This window comes from Sus scrofa, chromosome 1 (genome assembly GCF_000003025.6).
Source record: "Sus scrofa isolate TJ Tabasco breed Duroc chromosome 1, Sscrofa11.1, whole genome shotgun sequence".
Classification (NCBI taxonomy): domain Eukaryota; kingdom Metazoa; phylum Chordata; class Mammalia; order Artiodactyla; family Suidae; genus Sus; species Sus scrofa.
The window spans coordinates 273,456,082-273,478,263 of NC_010443.5; the positions used below are offsets into that span (position 1 = coordinate 273,456,082).

General features: G+C 63.7%; 1 protein-coding gene across 10 annotated transcripts in view; it reads right to left on the bottom strand.

The window, feature by feature from the left end:
* Positions 1–20,169, bottom strand: part of VAV2 (vav guanine nucleotide exchange factor 2) — a 173,109-nt gene extending 152,940 nt beyond the window's left edge. For 4 of the 10 annotated variants that reach the window (XM_021071375.1, XM_021071364.1, XM_021071347.1 and 1 more), the window contains exon 1: positions 19,420–19,692. In XM_021071375.1, coding sequence (XP_020927034.1) covers positions 19,420–19,623 — 204 coding nt within the window. In that variant the 5' untranslated portion in view covers positions 19,624–19,692. Of the gene's footprint in view, positions 1–19,419 lie in introns of all 10 variants that reach the window. The other 6 variants (XM_013987084.2, XM_005654613.3, XM_021071384.1 and 3 more) reach the window with 5 other exon arrangements.

Sequence of the window (22,182 nt, forward strand, 5' to 3'; positions counted from 1 at the left end):
CTCCCACAGGAGAGACTCTTAGTTAAACATTAAACCAAGGTTCCCAGGCCGGTCAGCAAGGCGCCCACCCATCTGCCAGCCCACCCCACCCCACCCCAATGTTATTTTGGGGAGGAGGGGGCGGGGGCAACCGAGGGAAGTGAGAAGGCAACAGAGCGGTTCGAGGGGGTGAGAACTGAATGCAACTCGGCAGCTGCAGACCGCAGAGGCCCCTGCCGGCCCCACACTGCTCCACGTGGACCTCCTTGACCTCTGCCCACCCGTCTCCACCCAGCCAAAATGCCACCTACTCTCGGACACCTGCCAGCCCCTCTCACCCCTCAGCCTGCACCTCTCCCACAACCCCCCCCACACACCCCATCCCCCAGCCCAGCCATTCAGCAAGGCCTGAACCCTGTGCCCCCTCCCCACCAAGAACCAAGCCATCAGCACACTTCTGGACAGAAGAAAGAGGAAGCAGGCTGCAGTGGGTCGAACTGTGCTCCCCCACCAGCCAGAAACCCCAAAGAGATGTCCGCATGCTCGCCCTAGAACTTCAGCACGTGACCTTATTTGGAATAAGGCAACAATCTCAATGAAACCATGCTGATCAGGGCAGGCCCCACACGCAACGAGACAGGAGAGGACACGTCATATGAAGATGGAGCAGAGACTGAAGTGAGACAAGCCGAGGGACCGCTGGGGTCACAAAAGCTGGGAGAGGTGGGACGGGGCCTCCAAACCAGGGGATCGCTCCCTGAGGCTTGGCCCCAAACCTGCCTCCACTGACCAGCACTGCCAGTTACTGCCCCGGCCAGGACACCGAGCACCCATCGGCCAGGGGGAGGGACAGCTGAGGGCCTTCTGTTTCCTCTTCACCAGGAGGCGGCTCAGGCCAGTGGCACAGAAAAGGGAGGCGCCCTAAACAAGGGCGAGGCTCTTTCCTCTCTCCAGACACTTCACATGGGACATCCCGCCGCCCAGGCCTCTGAAGCTTCTAAACACCCTCTGTCCACAAAAGGGTCCCAGACCCAGGGAGACGGGGTGCCGGACTCGGAGAGAAGAGGCCCAGATCCTGGGAGAAGTGGTCTCAAACCCAGGGAAAAGCGGGTCCCAGATTCAGACAACTGGGAGTTCCAGACTCAAAAGGGGGGTTCCAGACTCAGAGAAAAGGGGGTTCCAGACTCAGAGAAAAGGGGGTTCCAAGCTCAGGCAAAAGGGGGTTCCAGACTCAGGCAAAAGAAGGTTCCAGACTCAGAGGAAGGGGTCCCAGACTCAGAGAAGAGGCCCAAATCTAGGGAGCAGGGCTCCTGGACTCAGAGAGAGGGGGTCTCGGAGGCAGGGAAGAGAGAGCAGAATGGGGGAGACCCACATCCACCTGCAAGTTTCCACTCGGCTCCACACTGTGAAACCCACGTCTCAGCGACAACTTTATCAACGTGGAAGAAACGGGAAATGCCATGGGCACGAGCGCCGCTGTGTTAATTAGCGCCTTGACTGGTTTCTAGAGATGGTTGTTTGGTTTGGGGTTTTTTGTTTGTTTCAATATCCGGGTTTCTTTCACCGAAGTCATCTCCCCGCTTCCCTGTTCGCCAGCAGCCTGGACTCCGGGGCGGGTTCTCCCTGCATTCTGGGCTCCTTCCTGTCACCCTGGGGTTCAGCTCTTAGTTCTCCAGAGCTCAGTTTCACCTCTTTTAGTCAATAGCGAGTGTTACCATGTACAGCCTGAATGACAGTCACTCTTATTTGGGGCCCTGGTCATTCCCGCCCATAACAATCCCGTGAATTATTTAAAGGCAAGTCTTGGGGCAAGGGCCCTTCACGGGCTGCGAGGGCAGGGGGCACGTAGCCCAGCCAGGCTGTACCCAGAGGGCCCTCCCAAAGCACGTGGCAGGACCCCGCTGCACAAACCCCAGGGGTCCCATCCCTCCCCTTGAGACGACCGTCATCAGGTCCTGGCACCCGGAGGCCGTGTGAAAATACTCCCCGCCGAGTATTAATTAATGATCAATCAATCAGAGACCCAAGCCTGCGGAAGAGTCTGCAGCTCAGATTCGCCAGCACGGCCAGGATACCACTGGCTGGAGCCGAGGACCAGTGTTCGGGGAGGGTTGGGGCGCCCTGGGTGGGCCAGGACAGCACAGCCTCCGCCTCCCGAGGACAGGCTCGCCAAGGGAGGAGTCTTCCCCAGATGTAACCTCAGAGAGGCACCCCGGACTCAAGGATGCCAGCTAGACCTGGCCTTTGCGTAGGGAGCTTTCAGAATGGCTGTGCCCGTGGCAGGAGCAGACAGGACAGGCTTTCTAAAAAGAAGGGTGGGGGAGTTCCCACTGTGGCTCAGTGGGTTACAAAGCCGATGAGTATCCATGAGGACGTGGGTTCGATCCCTGGCCTCACTCAGTGGGCTAAGGACCCGGCGTTGCCGTGAGTTGTTGCGTGTAGGTCACGGATGCCCTTTCCACAGGCAAAAACCACTATTCCGGGTTTCGAGCCAGTTTTGCCGGGTCTTGGCAGAGGCCATCGTGTTACCTGGAGACAGACTGCACGGGCCAGAGACCGGCATGTCCCCAGGGAGCCAGGGTCCAGGGCGCCCGCCCACACTTCTGGGTGAGGACGCAGCACCTGTCTGTAACCTTCTCTAAACCACGTGCTTCGAGAGGCCCAGCCGGCGGCTCAGTGAGTCCCCGTCCTCCGGGAAGGAGGGCCTGGGATCCCGCCCCATGCCAACCGCTCTGCAGGGGGAGGCGGCGCTCGGCACCCGGAGGCCGGCCCAGCAGGACGATCCCCCCACCTCGAGTCCAGCCTGGACACTGGTGTCGTCAGCTGCACAAAAACCGGAAACGAAGCAGGAAACGCCAAACCAGACGGAGAGCATGACAGGGTGGGACTGAAATGTCCCCCGACTCTGGTTAGGGCAGATGTCGGACCAACCGCTGGGACAGCCCAGCCCTCCCCGGGCCCTCGGGCCCAAGCCGAGCCGAGCCCCAAGGGCCGGATCTGGACCCCCTCCCAGCCCCGCCTCAGGGGAGCCTCTTCATCAGCCACGGGGGACGGCCAGCCCTGCCCCGCTCCCCCCACACTGCACCCCCCAGTTCAGGCCGATCCGTTTTCCACCCGGGGGGTGGGTAACCACATCCACCTTCTCCCCAGCCTCCCGGACTCCAGGCCCGCCCTCCCAGCCACCCCCAGCACTGCAGTCACAGAGCAACTTTCCGGAGCCGAATCCAGGCGCATCGCGTTCCCAACAAAACCTTCCGCGACTCCTTGGCACCCAGGGTGAAGCCAGCTACCCACCACCACACCCTCCTTCAAGGCAGGGGCTTCTTGTCCCTGCCGCCCCCCCCAGGGGTGACTGCTGCTCCCATGGTCCTTCCCTGCCCTGTGCTCCCCCCAACTCTGGACCCCTCAGAAGAGACGGCCGAGTCTCACCCATGGCTCCCAGGCTCAAATGTTCCCTAAGCACTAGAAGGCCCAGAGGACCCATGGCAGGTGCAGGAAGAACTGGTGAAATCCGAGAGGTCTCCCTGGAGGAGGTGAGAGGTCCAGCAGACCTCAAAGGAAGAGGGAGCGGCAAGAGGTGGTCAGGAAAGAAGACCCCCGAGAAAAGCGGCACTCCCCCCACCCCGGCAAAGAACCCAACTCTAATTCAAGTGACACCATTTGCCTCATGGGCACAGAAAAGCCTGGGGCCAGATGTCTCCACCAAGAGGCCACCTGTGCCCTGGCACGGTCCCCTTCCACCATGCAGCAACTCAACAGAGCCAGTGCCTGCCAGGTTCTAAAACTGCACGTCACATGGAGCGAGGGTTTCCGACAAGGGGGATGGGGCGCCACTCACTGCCCAGTGCCCACTGGGGGCCAGGACGGGGGCCCCCACGAGGCCAGAGACTCACACAGTCACACCGTGGCCCACCTGACAGATAAGCCAAGTGAGACTTGTCCAGGGCACGGGCCACGTCAGGACGGCTGAGCTCAGGGCAGGGCGGGCGCCCAGGAGGAAACACGGCCAGGACAGCCGGGGTTTAAAAGTCCCCTGGGCACGTGTGGGCTGCGGAGACCCGTCACAGAGGCCCGGGTGCCAAATGCACCAGCAGGCGGGCGGGCCTAGCCGGCGAGTCCTTGCCCCTGCAGTAAACACACCACCTCCCAGGCGCTCGGCCCTGCCCGAGCCTGGCTGGCTCACAGATGTTTCGTTTAAGCAGCTAAATTACCACAAATACACCCAGAGAGATGACAGGCCAGCTTCTCCCGAGGTTTATTTGCATGAGAAGGGAGTGGTGTGTGAAAATTCTATCTTCCTTCTTTCCGAGAAAAAAAAAAATTTATGACACATGAGTTAAGAGAACAGAGTGGGTGCCAGCCTGGGAGTTACCAACGGGAGTGTTCAGACAATGAACTGCGGCCTCGGGAGCCCGCTGGCGCCCTGCGGGGAGGCCCAGGGAAGGCCGTCTCCATCCCCTGCGGGGACGCAGATGAGCCCTGGCCTTTCTGAGCCTCAGTTTCCAAGGCTGTCAAATGGGTGACGAGGACTCCTGGTCCGCCAGGCTGCCCTTGACGAGGGCCCAGTCCACGGCTGATCGCCTCCAGGCTGGTGACTAATTATGACCTTCTTGGCATCAGCAGATGGCCCCGGGAGCAGCCACAGGGAGAGAGGTGACAGCGCTGGGCCCAAGGAATGTCAGAGGGGGCTATGTGCCCCCGCACAAGTCTGTCCTGGCCGGGTCCACTGGCCACCGCCCCCAAGGGGCAGCCCAGGGGCCAGCCTGCCACTGGATAGAAGGCTGAGGGCCAGAGCCACTCTGCTGGGCAAGGAGACGTGGCCGTGACACTCCGGCCTCCTGCCCGGGCTGACCATTTCCCACCACCAGCAGGAGGCCCAGACAGGATGGAGCGGGCAGGACGGGGCCCAGAGCTGGTCCAGGACGCAGCCAAGCCTCGGCCACAGGTCCCCAGCATCAAGAGACCCACTGTTCAGCGGCCACCCACACCGCCTGTTTCCTGACCCACAGCCGAGAGGCGGCCAGCAGAATGGGTGGGCAGAGCTCTGTGGGCAGAACCCCAGAGCCCTCAGCCGCTTCGAGGAGAGTGGATGCGAGCCCAAAACAACCCAGGGGTGGGTGGACAGTGTCTCCCCAGACGTACCAGGGACACAGACAGGCACAGAGACGGCACATGCCAACCACAGACCCGGCCTGGCCTTCCGACAGCCAAGCCCACTCGGGTTTGCTCACAGGCACCTGGTCCCCGCAATGCGGCATCCTGCCCCCCAGAAGCAGCGCACAGCCATGCAGAGACGAGCCGGACCGTAAACACACACACACACACACACACACACACTCACACACTCACGTATACTCTATGTGCAGCATACACTACACACATATGCACAATACACACACACACTACATGCATACACGCAATACACACACACACACACACACATGCCATGGAAGGTGAGGTTTGTTTACTGCCTGGATTTCCTGACTCAGTTATTCACTCCAGACCAGCCGTGTGTCCCCCGCGGCCCACGGCTCAGCCCCGGCCAAGGAGACAAACAGGGAGCACTGCCCACACATGACCCTTCAACAGCTCGTCCCCGGGGCCCCAGCTGCCCTGCCGCTCGTCATCAGCCACCCCAGAGAAACAGGTGCTTCCAGAAAACCCACGAGGCTCCAGAAAGCAGAACTGCGTCCGCGTGCTACACCCTGAGATGACGGCCGCCCCGTGTCTGCACTGGGCACCCTAAAAGATGCCCTCCTCACGAAGCAGCTGAAGCGGGGCTTGCAGGGCCAGAGGCAGTGCAGCCTCCCCAAGAACGAGTCCCTCCGCCACCCTGCACATCCCCTCCAGACACCCAGACGACTTCAGACGCCCCAGAGCCTTCCTCCCATCCCCCCTCGGGGGCACCCGCAGCAGAAGTGATGGCCCCACTTTATGGGGGAGCCAACTGAGACTCAGGCACGAGGCAAGTGGCCAGAGATCTCCGGTGCTCCCTGGACCCGTCTTCCCCTCCACCTGCAGGAAGGCAGGTGGGGATTCCGACAAGCCCCCTCTGCATACACAGGTACAGAGGCCACCATGTGTGGGTGCTGGGTGCCCCCTGCCCTGGGGCTCAGCAGACCCCAAATGTCATCCCCTCTCAGCCTCACGACCCATCTGAGCAGGAGACAGCAGTGTTATCCCACAAAACAGCAAGAAACCTGCCAAAGCCACACATGGGGCAGTGGCAGCCTCGAGTGCCTGGGGCACCTGGCTCCCTCCCACGCCGCCGGCAGGGTCGGGGGTGGGCGCGCCGCCTGAGCATCCCCACTTACGTCCAGAGCCTCCAGGCGCACTGCCCCCGAGGCCATCAGCAACAGACAGTGGGGCTGAAAAACCCCCCTCCCAGTCCCACTCGACAGACCGGAAAGAGACCCGGAAAAGCAAAGACAAGCTGACGGGGCTCCTTCCACCTGAGCAGGAAGATGCCCCCAAAGAATCCAACACAATTCGACATCCGTCAAGGGCCCCCGATGCCCCATCAAGGGGGCGGCCTGGCCTGAGACGGATAAGCCAGGAACAGGGGCGGGGTGGTGGCAGACCTGTTCTAGAACACGCTTCCCCTCCCGCCCCACCTGGCTGACGCCTACCAGTTGTCAAGATTCAGCTAAAAGGTCACTTCCTCCAGGAGAGCTCGCAGACTCCACCTAGACGGGGAAGCCCCCCCACCCCGCCTGGCTCGCCCCCCACCTAGACAAGCAGCCCCGAAAAGCGCTGGAGCCCCAGGCCTTCCCCACCCTCCTCCTCCACAGCCCTCTGGGTCCTTCACAACCATCATCAGAAACCTTCCTGGTGGAGCTCCCATGGTGGCTCAGCAGTAACGAACCCGACTAGTATCCATGAGGACGCAGGTTCGACCCCTGGCCTTGCTCGGCGGGTTAAGGATCCAGTGCCTCTGTGAGCTGTGGTGTAGGTCGCAGATGTGGCTCGGATCCCACGTTGCTGTGGCTGTGGTATAGGCTGGCAGCTACAGCTCCCATTTGACCCCTAGCCTGGGAACCTCCATATGCCACAGGTGTGGCCCTAAAACGACAAGAAAGGCAGGAAGGAAGGAAGAAAGACGGAAAGAAAGAAAGAAACCAGTCCTGGTTACTGACCACAGAGGGGCCCAGTCCTCCAGGCCCTTCCTACAGGCTCTCCTGCCAACACAGACTCAGTCGAGGGCTCCCGGGCCGTTTCCTGAAGCAGAGAGCCTAAAGGTCTCGGGTCCCCCACTCCCGCCCCAGGACAAAGCGCCACTGCCTTTTGGCAGCTGCAGGCACCCTACCGACATCCCCCTGGCTTGCCGCTCCAGGGCCTGCCCCAGCACTGCCCTCTGTGCCCAGGCTGCCTCCCCACCCCAGACCAGGCGCAGGGATAGAAATCCGGGTCCCCCAGTCTCCCAGAGGGCTCAGCACCCACGGCAGGAAGGGCTGGGGAGACCTCCCAGCCTCCACCGCCTCCTCCTGGCCTCCCTGGCTCACCTCTCAACTCGGGGTCGGCTCCCTGAGGCCCACTGAAGACCCTCACACAGGGGGTCAAAGCGGGCTGGGCAGTGGGCAGAGCCTGCCCGTCAGAAGAGCGGGGTGGGAACGACCCCTACCCACCCGCTCACTGGCTTTTGGACCAGGAAAGCCACATGCCCAACCCCACACCGCTGAGAACAGACAGACGGGACCCAAGACGGAGCTCCCTCCAAAGTCCGGGCACACTTCCCTGACCTGCCCAGCGTGGCCAGGGAGGGCCGCGCAGGCCCGACGACCCAGGGGGCACGGCGGGCCGGCACGTCTAAGGGCCCATGACAGTGTCTTCAGTGGACGGTGATACCGACACATTTAGATATTTAAGTATCCCATTTGCACACCTGCTTGTTCCCCAAGGCGGCCGTCCAACGTGACTTAACATTCCCCGAGGAAGGAAGAGCAGCGCGGGGGATGGTGTCCCGCGGCCCCGGCCGACCCCTGCCACGCGCCTGCTCCAGGTCCCCTACCCGCCTCCTCCCGACCCCGCCAGGGTTATTTTTTATTGCAGTAACGTACACATAACCTTTGGGACACCCCCGACGCTGTGCCGCCAGCCCCGCCGACCAGTTCCAGAATGTTCCATCATCCCAAACAGACCCGCACGGGGCAGCAGCCGTTTCCCCCTCCATCCGCTGGCCACCAGGGGTCCGCGTCCGGCCTCCAGGGGGTTGCCTGTTCCGGGCGCTTCACGCAAGTGGAATCACTCCACGCTTGTCCTTCGGCGCCTGGCTTCTTCCGCCCCGCACAGCGTTTCCAAGGTTTATCCCCGTCGTGTGCGCCAGGGCTTCGTTCCCGTCTGATGGCCGGACACCGCCCCACTGTCCGCGAGGCCACGCGTCATTCGTCCCTCTACCCCTGAAGGAGATACTATTTTCATCCTCATTCCAGAGCTGAAACCGAGGCTCCGTGACGGCCAAGCTCAAGGCCCCCAGGGCTCAGCGGCCAAGCCAGGACTCCAGCCCGGGGCCCTACCCCCACCGGCCGGGCCCAGATACCACGAGAGACGCGGACGGCTGTCCTCCAGCCAGAAACAGGGGCCCAGAGGGGAGGCCGAGGCAGGCGCAAAGCCAAGGGGAGCGGGGAGCCCACACACCCCATCTGCAGGCCCAGGTCATACCCTGCGGCCCTGCCTCCCACCTGCTGCCTCTGTGCCCCGGGATGGAAAAGAAATAAAAAAATAACGCCACTTCAGGCGGAGAGAGACCCCCGGCATCCACAAGGCGCTCGGAACCCGCGCGGGTGAGTTACCCGTCGTCTGCGGATGGAGACAGCTTGGATCTCAATGCACCTTCTTTCACCCCGATGACGGCTGGGTGGTCCTCTCCCTTCCCAGCGGATAAGCTGAGTACTGGGGGGACCCAGGCGCGCTGGGGTGGAGGGGTGAATTAAGAGTGGGAGCAGCTCGGGGGCAAAGGAGGGTCGGCCTCAGGAAGAGGCTGTCGGCAGCGTGACCCTTCCCTCCCCAGGGGGGCTTGGAGACAGGGCAGACGGAACCTCTCCTGCTGTCCCGCGGCCGCGGCCCAGGAGCCACACCCCCGCGTGCAGCTCGAGGATGGGCGGGTCCATGCTGCACCCAGGACCTCTGTCCCGCGGGGCACCTCCCCGTTCCTGGAGGGACACTGACGCCGGGGGCAGATCCCCGCCACCCGCCAGGGACACTCCTGCCAACCAGAGCCAACCCCAAGGGGAGGAGGCTGAGACGGGGCCTCGGAAGGCTGATGCGAGGAAGGCCGGGCACACTCAGGCCCCCCACCCCCAACCCCCAGCCCCGGGCAGGTGGTTCAGCGGCCAACAGGGCTGCATCAGCCCCTCGCCGGGGGTTGGGGTCGTGCACACCCCCCCTGGGGGCTTCCTGTGTCTGTGACACTAACATGACCATCAGCGGGCACGGAAGCGTGGACCGGGCATGGAGGCAGGAGAGGCCGGGCTGCGGCGGGCCCGGGCGGCACAGGGGGGCACGAGGAGCAGAGGAACATCCGGAATCCAAACCCACCCACCTGCAAGTGACTCTGTCCTGAGGACGGCCACCCTGCCACCCTCCACGTCTCGCGAGACCCTCTCCTGCTGCAGCTGAGAAGTCCCGAGCAGAGAGAACGCACTTGTCAGGAGGCCGTGCAAGCAGCGTCTTAAACGGTTCTCTGACGGCAGAAGACAGACAAGAGCCCCCCCACCTCGCACACATGACCACCAGGCCTGGAGGACTGGGGGGTGGGCCCCATCCCTGGAAAGGCCCAGAGACGATTGAGCCCACAGAGGGCGGGGAGGCCAGGTGACCCGGCAGCCCTGCCTCCTGCCACCTGGACCAGTTCTCACCGGACACCACGTGCCCACGCTGCCCCTGGACCCATAAGCACAACATAAAACAAACCACCAGAAGCATCTATGGCCTGAGGTTTAATTCGGCTCAGGGGGACAAGGAGTAGGTGTGTTAAAAATAATTATTTTAATCCTCATCTAAGCGCTACAAAGACTGACAAACGAACCCCACAAAACAGAAATACCACGTGTTTCCAGCAAATACTGCGTCTCTTCCCAAGGCGGGCCGCCTCTCTTGGGGGCCACCCCTCCCCTTCGCGGCCAGCAGTTCAGGCACCCACTGTGCAGCCCTGCCTCCCCTGGGGCAGCACGTTTGTTATTCTTGTTTATCTTTTGGACTCAGAAACCAAAACAGTCTCAGCAGCCACAGGATGCTGCCTGGAGAACCCCCGGAAAGCACAGAGCTTCAGAGGATGGACATCAGCACGGGATGGGGGGGGTTCGTCCCGGCCAGCCGAGAGCAGTGCCAGCTCCTGACCCGGTGGCGAAGCGGGTCTGCAGGGCCTGCAGCATCCCAGCCCAGCCCTCTCCTCGGCCACGGTCAGGGGCACTGCCAAAACAGGGGCACCTACAGGGAGAAGCAGAGCCCAGGCTTCAAAGGGCTGGACCATCCAGAGTGGGCGTTGAGGGAGGACTCCCCGGTGGGAGGGGCACCATCCACTGGGCATCACCTCCAGGCGCTGGGCTGAGAGCTTTGGGTCCCCCGTCCCCTCTGTTCTCAGCCAAATCCCCCGAGGTGGCTGTCAGAAACCCCTTCACAGCAGAGGACACAGGGGCCTGGGGAAGTGGGCACATCACACAGCCAAGAAGTGGTGAGCAGGACTCGACCCAAGGTCTGAGAGGGTCCACCCCGGAGACGAGCCAGCGGCACCCAAGGCCAGGTGCAGGGTGAGAAAACAGGTCCCTGGGACACTGCCCCTAGCTGGCTCCACCAGACGTCAGGAACCGGACAGAGGAGGTGGACGGGGCAGGAGGAGAGGTGGGCGCTGGAGCAGCCTGCAGCGAGGACAGCGTGGAGCGGGCCTGGCCCAGTGGAAGGGCGTGGCCCACAAAGAACCCCCAGAGGCCTGGCCTGGGGCTGCGCCCCCCACAACGGGCCTGGATTGCCCTCACAAGCGCATGCCCCCGTCCAGCACCCGAGCAGAGCAGGTGCAGGAAGCGTGCTGCAGGGCCCAGCACCTCCTCGGGGAGCCCCCAGCCTCCCGCCGGCCGTCTCTCCCTGCATCTTCCTCTTCCTCTTTATTGCTTCTTGAACCCCTTACTCTGCCTCCCCCCAGAAGGCCAGCGATACAGGACGGGGGTCTCTGCCTCTTCTTCCCGTGCCTGCGGGCAGATGTTCACACAGTAAACAGCTGAGTGACGCTCTCCGGCCGCTGGGAGCAGGTGAGGGGACAGGCCAGAAGCACCGAGCCCAAAGGCAGAGGGCCAGCCCGGGCCATCGCGGGACTCAGGCTCGGCGCAGCCCCCAGCCTCCTCGCCCGGGAGGGCCGTGCCAAGGGCTGTTTTGCTGGTTGAGGGGGGAGCGAAGTGAAGGGCACCCCAGGGGCCAAGACCTGGGAGCGCTGGCGAGAGGCCTCGGCCCCCAGCAGCCGTGCAACCTCAGCCCAGTCTGATACCTCCCTGTTAATCAGGGCACAGCCACCCAACCCAGTGCCTCACAGGGCCTCCAGAAGCCCAGGGAGGGTGCAATGTCTGGACAGTCAGGGAACAAAGTTTCCCAGGATTGGGAGGCAGAGAGGGACTCCCCACCCCAGCCTCTGTCCCCACAGAGCCCCAGCCCTGCAGCAACCACCCACCTCCAGCCTTTGGTTCCCGAAAGGCGTCCAGTTTACGACGCCAGCTCCAGCGCCACCTCCTCCATGAAGCCCTCCGTAGTCTCCCTGCCCGCAGGGACTCCAATGCCTGCACCTGCTGAGAACCAGCTCGGCCCCAAAGGAAGTGACAGCAAGTCCTGCCCCTCCCTGCCAGGGAGCTCCTGGGAAAGAAGCGGGTGCGAGACCCCTCACTAGGCGTCCCCAGCCACCCACAGCGGAAGGGGCGGGGCTGCTGGTCAAGCCACCCTGGGCCCTCTGCCCCTCGCCAAGGATCTTCCGTTCTCCCCCCCCGCACCCCCACTACACAGGGCCTGGGGGCAGAGGACACATCACGAAAAGGAGCGGCTGGGGGGCTGGGGAAGGGGGCAGGGCAGAAGCTGGATCCCCGGCAGCCCGCGTCCCCACCGCCACAGGGCTCTGCTGCAGCGGCCCGCCAGGGGCCAGGTGAGGCCAGGTGGATGGGGAAGACGGCCGCCCCAGGAGGCAGGTGGCGAGACCTGGGGTGGGGGCACGGTGTTCTGGGACTTACGGGGCCTGGTGGGAGGCAGGCGCACATTTTCCCTCCAAATTCTCCCCAGAGCCTGCGAGTGGCCGTGCTCGTCCCCTCTTCAGACGGAGTTGCGGGGGGGCCCAGGGCTCAGCCAGGCCAGGCGCGCGTCATCACCAGGGCTCCCAGGCAGCCACGTGGCCGAGAGGGGCCCCCTCGGCTGCCACTTCAGGCAGCCCGGCCCGCTCACCGGGTGACTGAGGCCCCACCGACGGCTCAGCATCCTGGTCGGAAGAGTGGGGCTGAGCGCAGAGCCCCACGTGCTCGGGGACAAGACGAGCTCAGGCCCGCGGCCCCGGCACGTTTTCTGGCACAACGTCCGCGGCGAGGAAGCCTGGTTCCACGGACCACTTCCTGTTCGAGGAGCCGGTGCCAAGGGCTCCGGGGACAAATGGAGACATCATTTTTTTATTGCCAAGTGTGACAGGAACGGGGGGCAGGGGAGCTCTGGGGACCAGGACGCCTTCACAGGCCCCGGGAAGGGCTCTGAGCAGGCAGAGGCGGCCACCTCGACGCCTGGCTTTGTGCAGCCGCCCACGGGCTCAGAAAGCTTTCTGCATTTTTAAGTGGGTTGGGGGTGGGGGAGACGAGTATTTTGTGACATGCGAAAAGTCCACGAAATTCCAATTTCAATCTTCACAAATACATCTACGGGGACGCAGCCACCTGCCTGTTTACAGACTCTGCACAGCGGCCTTTGTGCGACAGAGGCCGTCCGGCCTCCGGGGTCTAAGACATTTACTGCCGGGTCCTCTGCTCTGGGAGGGGTGCTGGCAGCCAGCTGGGTGCCAGGGGAGAAGGAGCCACAATGAGGGGTGGCGGGGAGGGAGGGTCTCGGCCAGGGGGCGTCTTCCAGGCAGCATGGCCTTGTCCTAAGAGCCACAGCCACAGGCATGGCTTGGACACGGGGACAGGAGGCAGGGGCCGGAGGGCATGGCGCCACCAGGGAGGGGACACCCTGAGTCACCTAGATCTCATGGCTGGAAAGGACTCAAACGGGGCAGCGGGTGGCGTGACCCTGCGGTGACCCACCTTGTCAGGCCCCGGGTCCAGGTCGAGCCCCGGTTCCCAGCACTGAGACGCCCTGTTTCCAGGACCCAGAGCGCAGACAGATGGGGCACAGCCCTCCCCCGTGGCCTCCCCCCAACACGCATCGTTCTCCGGGTCCTCCCTGGGGCCCAGGCCCAAGCCGGGTCTCTGCGATCAGCGCACACAGGGTACAAGCAGCTGCCACTCTGCCCACGCAAGCCTGTGCCCACCGGTGAGCTGGGCAGGTGACACCCACCCACTTTCCCGCTGACTGCAGACCCTACCCCACAAACCCCGCAAGTGCCCCTCCGGTGGTCAGGTAGGCGCGAAAGACGAGACCCACGGGCCACCGGCCCCTGCTCTCAAGTCCCCTCTGCTCCCCTCCCCCGCTGCACACACGAGGGCCACAACCCTGCCACCCCGAAATGCCAGCGCTCCACTAATGGGTGGGTGGCACCTCCCCGTCGTCCTCACTCCCCCAAGGAGCCTTTCCAGGCACCTGTCCCACCTGCCCTGCTCGCATGAAATTTTAACCCCACAGATGCGCTGTGTCCCTGCTCTCCGCCTGCATCCGTGCTTGACGGGGGAAGAGGACACACTTCCTTCACCCCCCGCAGTCCTAATTTCCAGCCCCTTGGGCCCGGGTTCCACGAGATGGATGATTAGACTTAATGGCACATGTTTCTTTTTAATTTTGCAATTGGACCAAAAACTGTCAGAGACAGATGCGGCGCACAGATTTCTCCTCGGCAGTACTGATCCAGACGGAAAAACAAATCCAAACGTGAACGTGCGTCGCCCCGCGTGTGCCCATGCACACACGCACACACGCACACACAGGCTGCCCAGGCTCGCGCATGGACCCATCTGCACTGCGGGGCCTCGGCTCTGTAAACAAACAGCTGATTCCTGAGCCGGGACAAAATAAAATACAAGAGGAGCCTAGACGTCTCGTACCAGGAAGGAGACAGTGCTCAGAAAAGGACGGGAACGGGTCAAAAGACACGCGGAAGGCAGCAGCCCACGGGTCCACCCTGAGCGCCCAAATACACAGCGATGGAAAGAGACGCTAAGGCGTGGACTCAAAGAGAAAAACCACTGTGCAAAGCGCCTGAAAGAGAAAGAAGGAGAGAAGGAGGGAAGAAAGAGGGAGGCGAGGGCCAGGCTGCCGTGGCCTCCGAGCGCCTCCTCCGGAATATTCCCGGCAAGCCCTGCCCCCGCCAAGGGGCACTCAGAAACCACATGGCACCTGCTGGTCAGGATGCCAGGAGGAGGCGGCACCATGACCCCTGTGCCCCTGAGGGCCAACCCTGAACCCAAGCCCAGGAGACGGCGGACGAACCCACAGGGAGGGACGCTCTGCCACTAAAGGGGCCTGGCACCCTCAAGTGTCCCGTCGGGAAGATCAGGGCGAGGCTGAGTGCCCAGGCTGACAAACGCAGCATCCGCGGAGACACGCGGCAAAGCTCGAGTGGAGGCCACGGCTGCTTTTCGGGTTCAGCGGGGGTGCAGTGGTTGCAGAGGGGACCCTCGCCCATGGAAAACACGCAGGGGTGAGGACATCGTGCCACTGACTTACTCTCAAGTGTGTCAAGATATGTTCAAAATTCAAAAGCAGGAGTTCCCGTCGTGGCACAGTGGTTAGCGAATCCGACTAGGAACCATGAGGTTGCGGGTTTGATCCCTGCCCTTGCTCAGTGGGTTAACGATCCGGCGTTGCCATGAGCTGTGGTGTAGGTTGCAGACGCAGCTCGGATCCTGCGTTGCTGTGGCTCTGGCGTAGGCTGGCGGCTACAGCTCCGATTCGACCCCTAACCTGGGAACCTCCATATGCAGTGGGAGTGGCCCAAGAAATGACAAAAAGACCAAAAAAAAAAAAAAAAAATATATATATATATATATATATATACACACACATATATAAAATAAAAAAATAAAAAATAATAATGCTAAAAATAAAATAAAATAAATTTAATTAAAACAAAACGAAATTTAAAAATGAAATCTGACTTTAAAAGGAGAAAAAAAAAGGTTACCTTGTTCCCGCTGGAATCAGCCCTGTCTGCCTGGACCCCGGCTTCCCTTGGCCTCGAGCACCAAGGCCCTCCTGCCTGCCCTCAAGAACTCTCCAGACGCTCGAAGGCCACCTCTTCACCCACAGGCACCTCAATGACTCGCCATGTGTCCTCCCCAGAAGCATCTCACCCAGGGGACAGGGACTGGGCCCCTGCTGGCAGCACAATTACTCCTCAAAGGAAGGATCGGGGGACAAAGGGGTGAGAGGTGGCCCAGCCCCGTGGGACCCAGAGCCGCGGCCTTGGGAGGGCTCCCTTTGGTCCGGAGGGGGAGGCAGCCACACTCGACATGCAGCCAGCTCCTGGGTTTTGGAGAGTGGCGCAGTGAAAGGGTGGCTTCCGAGTGATGCTTGTTTACTAAAGCCGAGCGTGGCAAGTGCAGGGTTCGAGGCATGAACCCAGCACGGGGACCCAAGGGCCAGGCTTGCAGCCCTGCAGAACTGGGAGGAAAGTGAAATCAGAGAAGGCTTCCTAGAGGAGGCGGCCACCGGCCCAGCTCCTCCACAGAGGAACTAGGTCAAAGGAGAGGTGGTCTCCCAGCAAGGGCGCAGCCCCCCATGGACGCTGCTGGGAAAGGCTCGGGGGCAGAGGGCGGAGGTGGCAGCGTCACGCACAAGGCAGGGACCGGAGGGCATGGGTGGGGGGCCTCTCTACGGGGAGGAGGCCTGCCAGGGTGGTGTGGACAGCCTGCCAGGCGGGTGAGACCCTAAAGGTCCACACCGCATGCAGACGGATGGCGAGGGCTGCTGGCGGCAGCATCCTCACGACCTCACAACCGAAGCTGCTGCACGCGCCCGCCATCCCTGCCGAGAATCAGCAGATCGCGGCCACATCTAATTAGTTTAATTAAACCCAAGGTGGCTTCCAGGCATGTGGGATAAAATAAATAAATAGAGCACACGCTGCCAGCTCCGGAAGGCCAGGACAGAGGGGTCGCTTGGATCTGGCCGTGAACACCTCCTCGCACCCGGCTCTGTACGCAGCAGACACTCCATAAGTGCACATACGACCATTATGCTCCTTCCACCTGGAAGGGACGTCCTCTGAAAACAAGACGTCCCCAGGAGAAGCCAGCGCGGCATTCTGGAACGAGGCGGCATCAGCAAGGCCGTTCTGCTGAACGGGTCTGAGGACAGGCCGTGAGAGCAGGGGGTGGAAAGCCCTGCCACTTGCCAGCAAAGGATCCAGGTCCCCAGGGGAGACAGGCACGCGCTGCCCCCGACCACCCCATGGAAACAGACACGCACGACAAACAACCTGAGAAGCAGGCCAGGAGCACGTCCATCAGAAAGTCAGCAGCCAGCAGAGAGAAGGCTTCTGAAATCCGACGTTGCCTAAACAGTCCTGGAAGGACTGAAGGGGAGACCTCGATTCGTGGGGGGGTTTACGGGGTTTTTGGTTTTTGTTTTGTCTTTTTAGGGCCGCACCAGCAGCATATGGAAGTTCCCAGGTTAGGGGGTGAATCGGAGCTGCAGCTGCCTGCCTATATCACAGATCACGGCAACACCGGATCCTTAACCCACCGAGCGAGGCCGGGGATCGAACCCATGTCCCCGTAGATACGATCAGGTGCGTTAACACTGAGCCTCGACAGGAAGGAACTCCCCTCAGTTCAACAGGAACTCCCCTCAGTCCGTGGTTTAGTTTCACCGCTCACTACCTGTGTGACTTGGGGCAGGCCCCTGGACCTCTCTGAGCTGTTGCTGTCTCGCTTAAGAAAGAGAGGTGGCACTGCCCCTGCCAGGATCACGCCCAGCCCAGGATGGGCCCAGCCCAGCTAGGAAAGAGTAGCTGTGATTCTTCCTGTGCTGCCACCACCGTGGACCAAGGGGACTGCGTGCATCCAGGGAACAAGTCCCCAGAGAGCGAAGAGCAGCCACACAGACAGACCGCCAAGTCCCTCTCCCAGACCCTGCGCAGCCCTGCGTGGGGAACAGCATTGCCTCCTGAATTCTGAACACACAGATGGGGCCATCCGGCCGCCGCCGGACCCGGGTTTACGGAGCACCCGTGGCCACCCCTGTGCCAGCAACAGACATGCAGACATCCCTGTGACCAGGCGAGCTGAGGTCAGGGAGCCCAGCCCTGAGCCACAGGTGTCCTGCCACCTGCCAGCGTCCAGAGGGCCATCCTAGAATCGCTAAGCTTCCCTCAGCGTGGCACGAAGCATGTTCTCTGCCTCCCATCCTGGGATCCTCACAGCAGGCTCTGAGCTGGCTACGGGGCACTGCGCCCCTACACAGATGGGGCAGCTCAGGCCCCCAAAGTGGTCACTACCGGGAAGTGACAAGGCCGGATTTCAACAAGAGCATGTGGCCAAGGAGACACAGACACTCGCCCAACAGATTCTCCCTACGGCCCAGCCCCCCCCTTAACACCCCTTCCTCCAGGCTGGCGGGCTCAGGGGGACTGCGTGGGTGTCAGCATAGCTGGCCCAAGGATGGCTCCAGCGACCCCAGGAACGGGAGCCACTTCCAGTTCTGGGGCTGAGCCAAGCCACCTGCCACAGCCAGCACCCCCTCCTCCACCATCCTGCCTGGGAGGGGCAGCTCCAGGACCCAGCGGACCCACCCACCCTGGGCGTCCCACCCTGGGCCGTGCCCTGGGCCCCAGCCTCTCTGTCAATCAGTCAAGAGCCAGCAAGCCTGGGCAGCCCCTGCTGCTCACAGCCAGAGGAGGCAGACACTCCCAGCAGGGGCTCCTCCTCTCCTCCTGCCCCCAGTTCCCCCGCCATAAAATGGGGTAAGTACATCCCAGCCCCCAACCCCCTCTCCCCGAGCAGGGGGGTGGGGAGGGGGGTGAGGGCAGAGGAAAGAACTGGATCTGTGACAGTACCCTGCAGCCAAGCCACTTGGCCTCAGGACTGAGGACTACTTAGCACTGAGAGTGCCTCTGGGGACCCGAGGATCAGACGGCAGGCTGGCACAACCAGAGCGCCTTCCCTGGACCGTCCACCGTGGTGCTGGGCTGTCACCACCGAGTGGGAGGGTGGCCCCCTGCCCCCTCAGGACTCTTCTTTGTCAGTGGCCACCCCCCATCCTCCCTGGAGGGGAGGGTGTCCCCATCTCCTTGGAAACGCGGTCACAGCCAAAGGGCAGAGGCCATGCAGCCCAGCCTGGAAAAGCTCTGACTCACTCCAGCCCTCCTTCCCCAGCCCGTTTTCCGATGTCACATTTGTGAATGGCCGTTGTCCACTCGGACTTGCTGTGGGTCACAGAAGAAGGGGCTATGGGGCTAGCAAGAAGGCTGCTCCTCGCCAGGGCTGGCCAGACCTGGGAGGGGCCCCTTGGCCCCATTGGGCACCCAGGGCCCCTTAAATGTGCTGGGGTGGGGTTGCGCCACCCAGGAGGGCAGGACAGGAGCCTCTGTTCTGCTTAAGCAGCAGCCAAGTTCCCTTTAAGGGGCCGAGAAAGGCAGCTCCCGCCGGCCAAGCAGACATTTTCCTGCCTGCCCGCCGGCACATGTGCCTGGGCGGCGACAAAGGCCACACTACGGAGTACTCAGGAAGCCACCAGGGGCTCCTTCCCACCAAGGTGCACCACCCCGGTACTGCCTGCGCTCCGGGGGTTCAGGAGGAGGCGGGGGCCGGCGAGGGGGCGGCGCCGGCGGCCCACCGACTCCCTTGTTCCCGAGGGCTCAAGGCTCCCCGCGGTGGCCCAAGCCCAGCTGCCAGCGGGTTCATCCTCCCGGGCGCCCAGCCACCAGGCGCGAAGCCGGGGGACGCCACGCCCGACGAGGCCCCTGGCGCGGCAGGCTCCCAGCTGTCGGAGGGGCACTCTCTGGGTCCTGGCGCCCGGGAGAGGGGGCGGCAGGAGCGAGCGCCCCGCCGGGGTTCGAGTTCCCCTCACCCCCGGGAGGCGCAGGCCCAGCCACCGGCGCTCCCAGGCAGTGCCCGCAGGCGGCGGATGCGCGCCCCAGGCTTAGGGGACTTTGGTCAACTTCGTGCCTCCGGGGATCGCCCCTCGAAAGGGCTGGCTCCGAGGCCCCGGGGTCGCCCCCTCTCCGCTCGGCGTCCGGCTGCCTGCCCAGGTCCCCGAGTCCCCCGCTCCGGCCAGGCTCCTGGGACCGGGCCGGAGGCGCGCCCACCAGGGCCCCTCCCGGAGCGCCCGAACCCTCACCTGGGACATCTGCGGCCGGAAGTTGATGTCCTTGAGATCGATGGAGCCGGGGGAGAGGTTGTGAAGCAGCTGGCACAGGAGGACGCCGTCGCGCAGCGCCTGTGCCAGGTCGAAGACCACCGCCGAGGGCCACACGACCCGGTGGTTGGGCGGCAGGACCTTACAGTCGATGAGCCAGCGGCCGCACTGCCGCCACTGCTCCATGGCGCCCGCGGCGCCCGCCCGCCCGCCGCTCGCTGGGCCGGCGCGTTCAGAGCAGCGCTCCGGCCAAAGTGCGGTGGCCGCGGGGCATCCCGCCCGCCCGCGCGGGGCTCGGCGGCCGGGGCGGGGCTTCGCGCGGGCGGCCCCGGGTCCCCGCTGCGCCGCCGCGGGTCCCCTCCTCTTCCTCCTCCTCCTCCTCCTCCGGTTCCTCGCGGGCCGCCGCTCCCGCCCACGTGTGGTCCCGGGGCGGGCGCCGGGCAGCGCGCCGGACCCCCTCTCACAGCCGCAAGTCCCCCCGGGCCCCGGCCGGGGCTCCGCGCAGCCCGCCGCCGCAGCGCCCCGCAATCCGCCCCGCCGGGCGCCGCATTCTGCGCTCGGAGCGCCCCGCGGCCGCCGCAGCTTCTGCCCCGCCCGAGACAAAGGCCCGGCGGGTCGCTCGCTCCACGCGTCCGGGGCCTGGGCCGCCCTCGCCGCCGCCGCTTTGTTCGCCCCGCCTTCGGGTTCAGCGCTCAGCGCCTGGCGCTCGGACTCCGCGGCTCGGCGGCTCCGGGGCGCGGGGGGCGCGGGGGCGCGGCCACGGGCGGGGTGGGGGCGGGCTGGGGGGCGGGGCCGGCGCGCGCGCCTGGCGCCGCCCCCGCCCCCCGCCACTTCCTGCCCCGGCGCAGCTCGCGCAAGTTGCCGCCGAGGGCGGGGGCCGCTGCGCCGCCCGGCCGGGGGTCTGCAGACTGTGTCCGAGGGGCTCCGGGACTTTGGGGAAGCTGTGCGCCCGTGGCGCGCAAGCTCGCCCGTGGGGTGATGGCCAGGTCGTGGTCTCTGCGTCCCTCCTGCGTTCCAGGAGGAGATCAGGAGGTGGTCCTCGTCGCGCTGGGCGCCTCTGCACCGCAGGACAGACCCTGGACGGGGCACCGACTGGGCCGAGGCGTCCCGCGCGCCCTCTGTCCACCAAGCGGCCCCCGCGGGATAACTCGAAGCGGGAGGCACACGGCCCGGAGACTCTCCCGGGGCCCCCTCCCATCCTGTGTCCGGGACGGGGACCGGCAGAAAGCCACCCCCCCCCCCCCGACGACGACTCCACACAAAGGCCGGGATTCCCCTGTTTTGTAACGCGGAGGCCCGCCACTCACAGCTGCCCGGAGGGCAGATCCTGGCGTCTGGGATGGAATATGTGACCTAAGTAACTGGGAAACAGGGGAAGAGATGTGGCCAGATCCGGCCCTGGGTGTCTGCGGGCCTCCACGCAGTCTGCAGGGTCCACTGACCCTGCCTTGAACTCCTTCCTGGGCCACGCCCTCTGGGAGGGGTGGGCAGAGATTGCTGCAGCTGGCCTGGCCTGACAGTGGGAGGGCCTCTAGGACATAAAGAGCCAAACCGGCCCTGAAATAATACCCATCCTGACTCAGCTGTCAGGAGCCCTGGGTTCTCAGCGCCAACATGCAGGGTGACCCCGGGTCAGTCTGATCTCTTCTCTAAAACTGGCTCAGTCATGGGGTGGGGTGGAGGGGACCAAACTCTGGGCACCCCACACACTTGCCGGGAATCTTGGGGCAGCGCTGGACAGCTGCCCCCATGGCCCAGTTCCCCTCCTCCTTCGGCGTTCCTGGTGCAGGAGCCCAAGCAGGGTGACACCCCCACCTCAGTGCCCAGCGAGGGTTCTTCTGCTCCAGGCATTGGCCTCTGCAGGGAGTCCGGCTTGACCCTTCCCAAGCCCGGGAGGAAGGATGGGGACCCAGGCCAGGTTCTGGGCCAGGGGGAGAAGTGGGGGAGGAGCTGGCCTCCCGGGGCACACCCAAGACCCTGGCAGGAGTAAAATCAGGCCAAGTGACCCGTGAGCTCTAAGTTCCTGTCCATGCATCCTTCCTCCCAGGAAACGGGTGCGGCCGCCTCGGGAGCAGGGATAGAAAGCAGCCTGGTCCGGACGGTGGGGTTGAGCCTGCCAGAGACAAAAGGGAAAAGCCTGAGGCAGCATCGCCCTGAGAAATCGCAAAGTGGGGGGACAGTCTGAACCCCAGCACCTCCGGCCCCTGCTCTGCAGGAACACGTTCCCTGGCAGGGCCCCCTCCCTCTGTGACACGGGGAGCACCCGCTCCTTCAGAATCGCGTGTGGGGAATGAGCAGGATTGGAACCCCAGAGCTTTGCACAGCACTTAGGGCAGAATGGGGCACCCCATTCTTGTCCTGTGCAGGGAACCAGTCAAGAGAACGAGCCCAGGACCGGCCAGCCAGTAACACTGATGATCATCTGCCGCCCCCTGGTGGGGGCTGTAGGCACTGCTGCCACCTGGCCAAGGCGCCGAGCTGCCCAGGGGCACCAAGAAGCAGGGTTAGCCTCGAGAACAGCCAAGTCCAGGGACTCAGGCCTCACTCAGGCGGGCTCAACACCTTCCCAGTGTCCTAATGCGTACAGTGGGACAGTGACCCACTGTGTGGACCTCATAGGGTTTGGGGGAGGCGCTGCAGGAGGGCTGGATGTGAGTGAATGAACTCATGATTGAAGCTTGGTAGCAGCCCTCTTCCAAACATGTGGTGTGGGTGTCATGAGCAGGTCTGGACTGTTTCAACTCA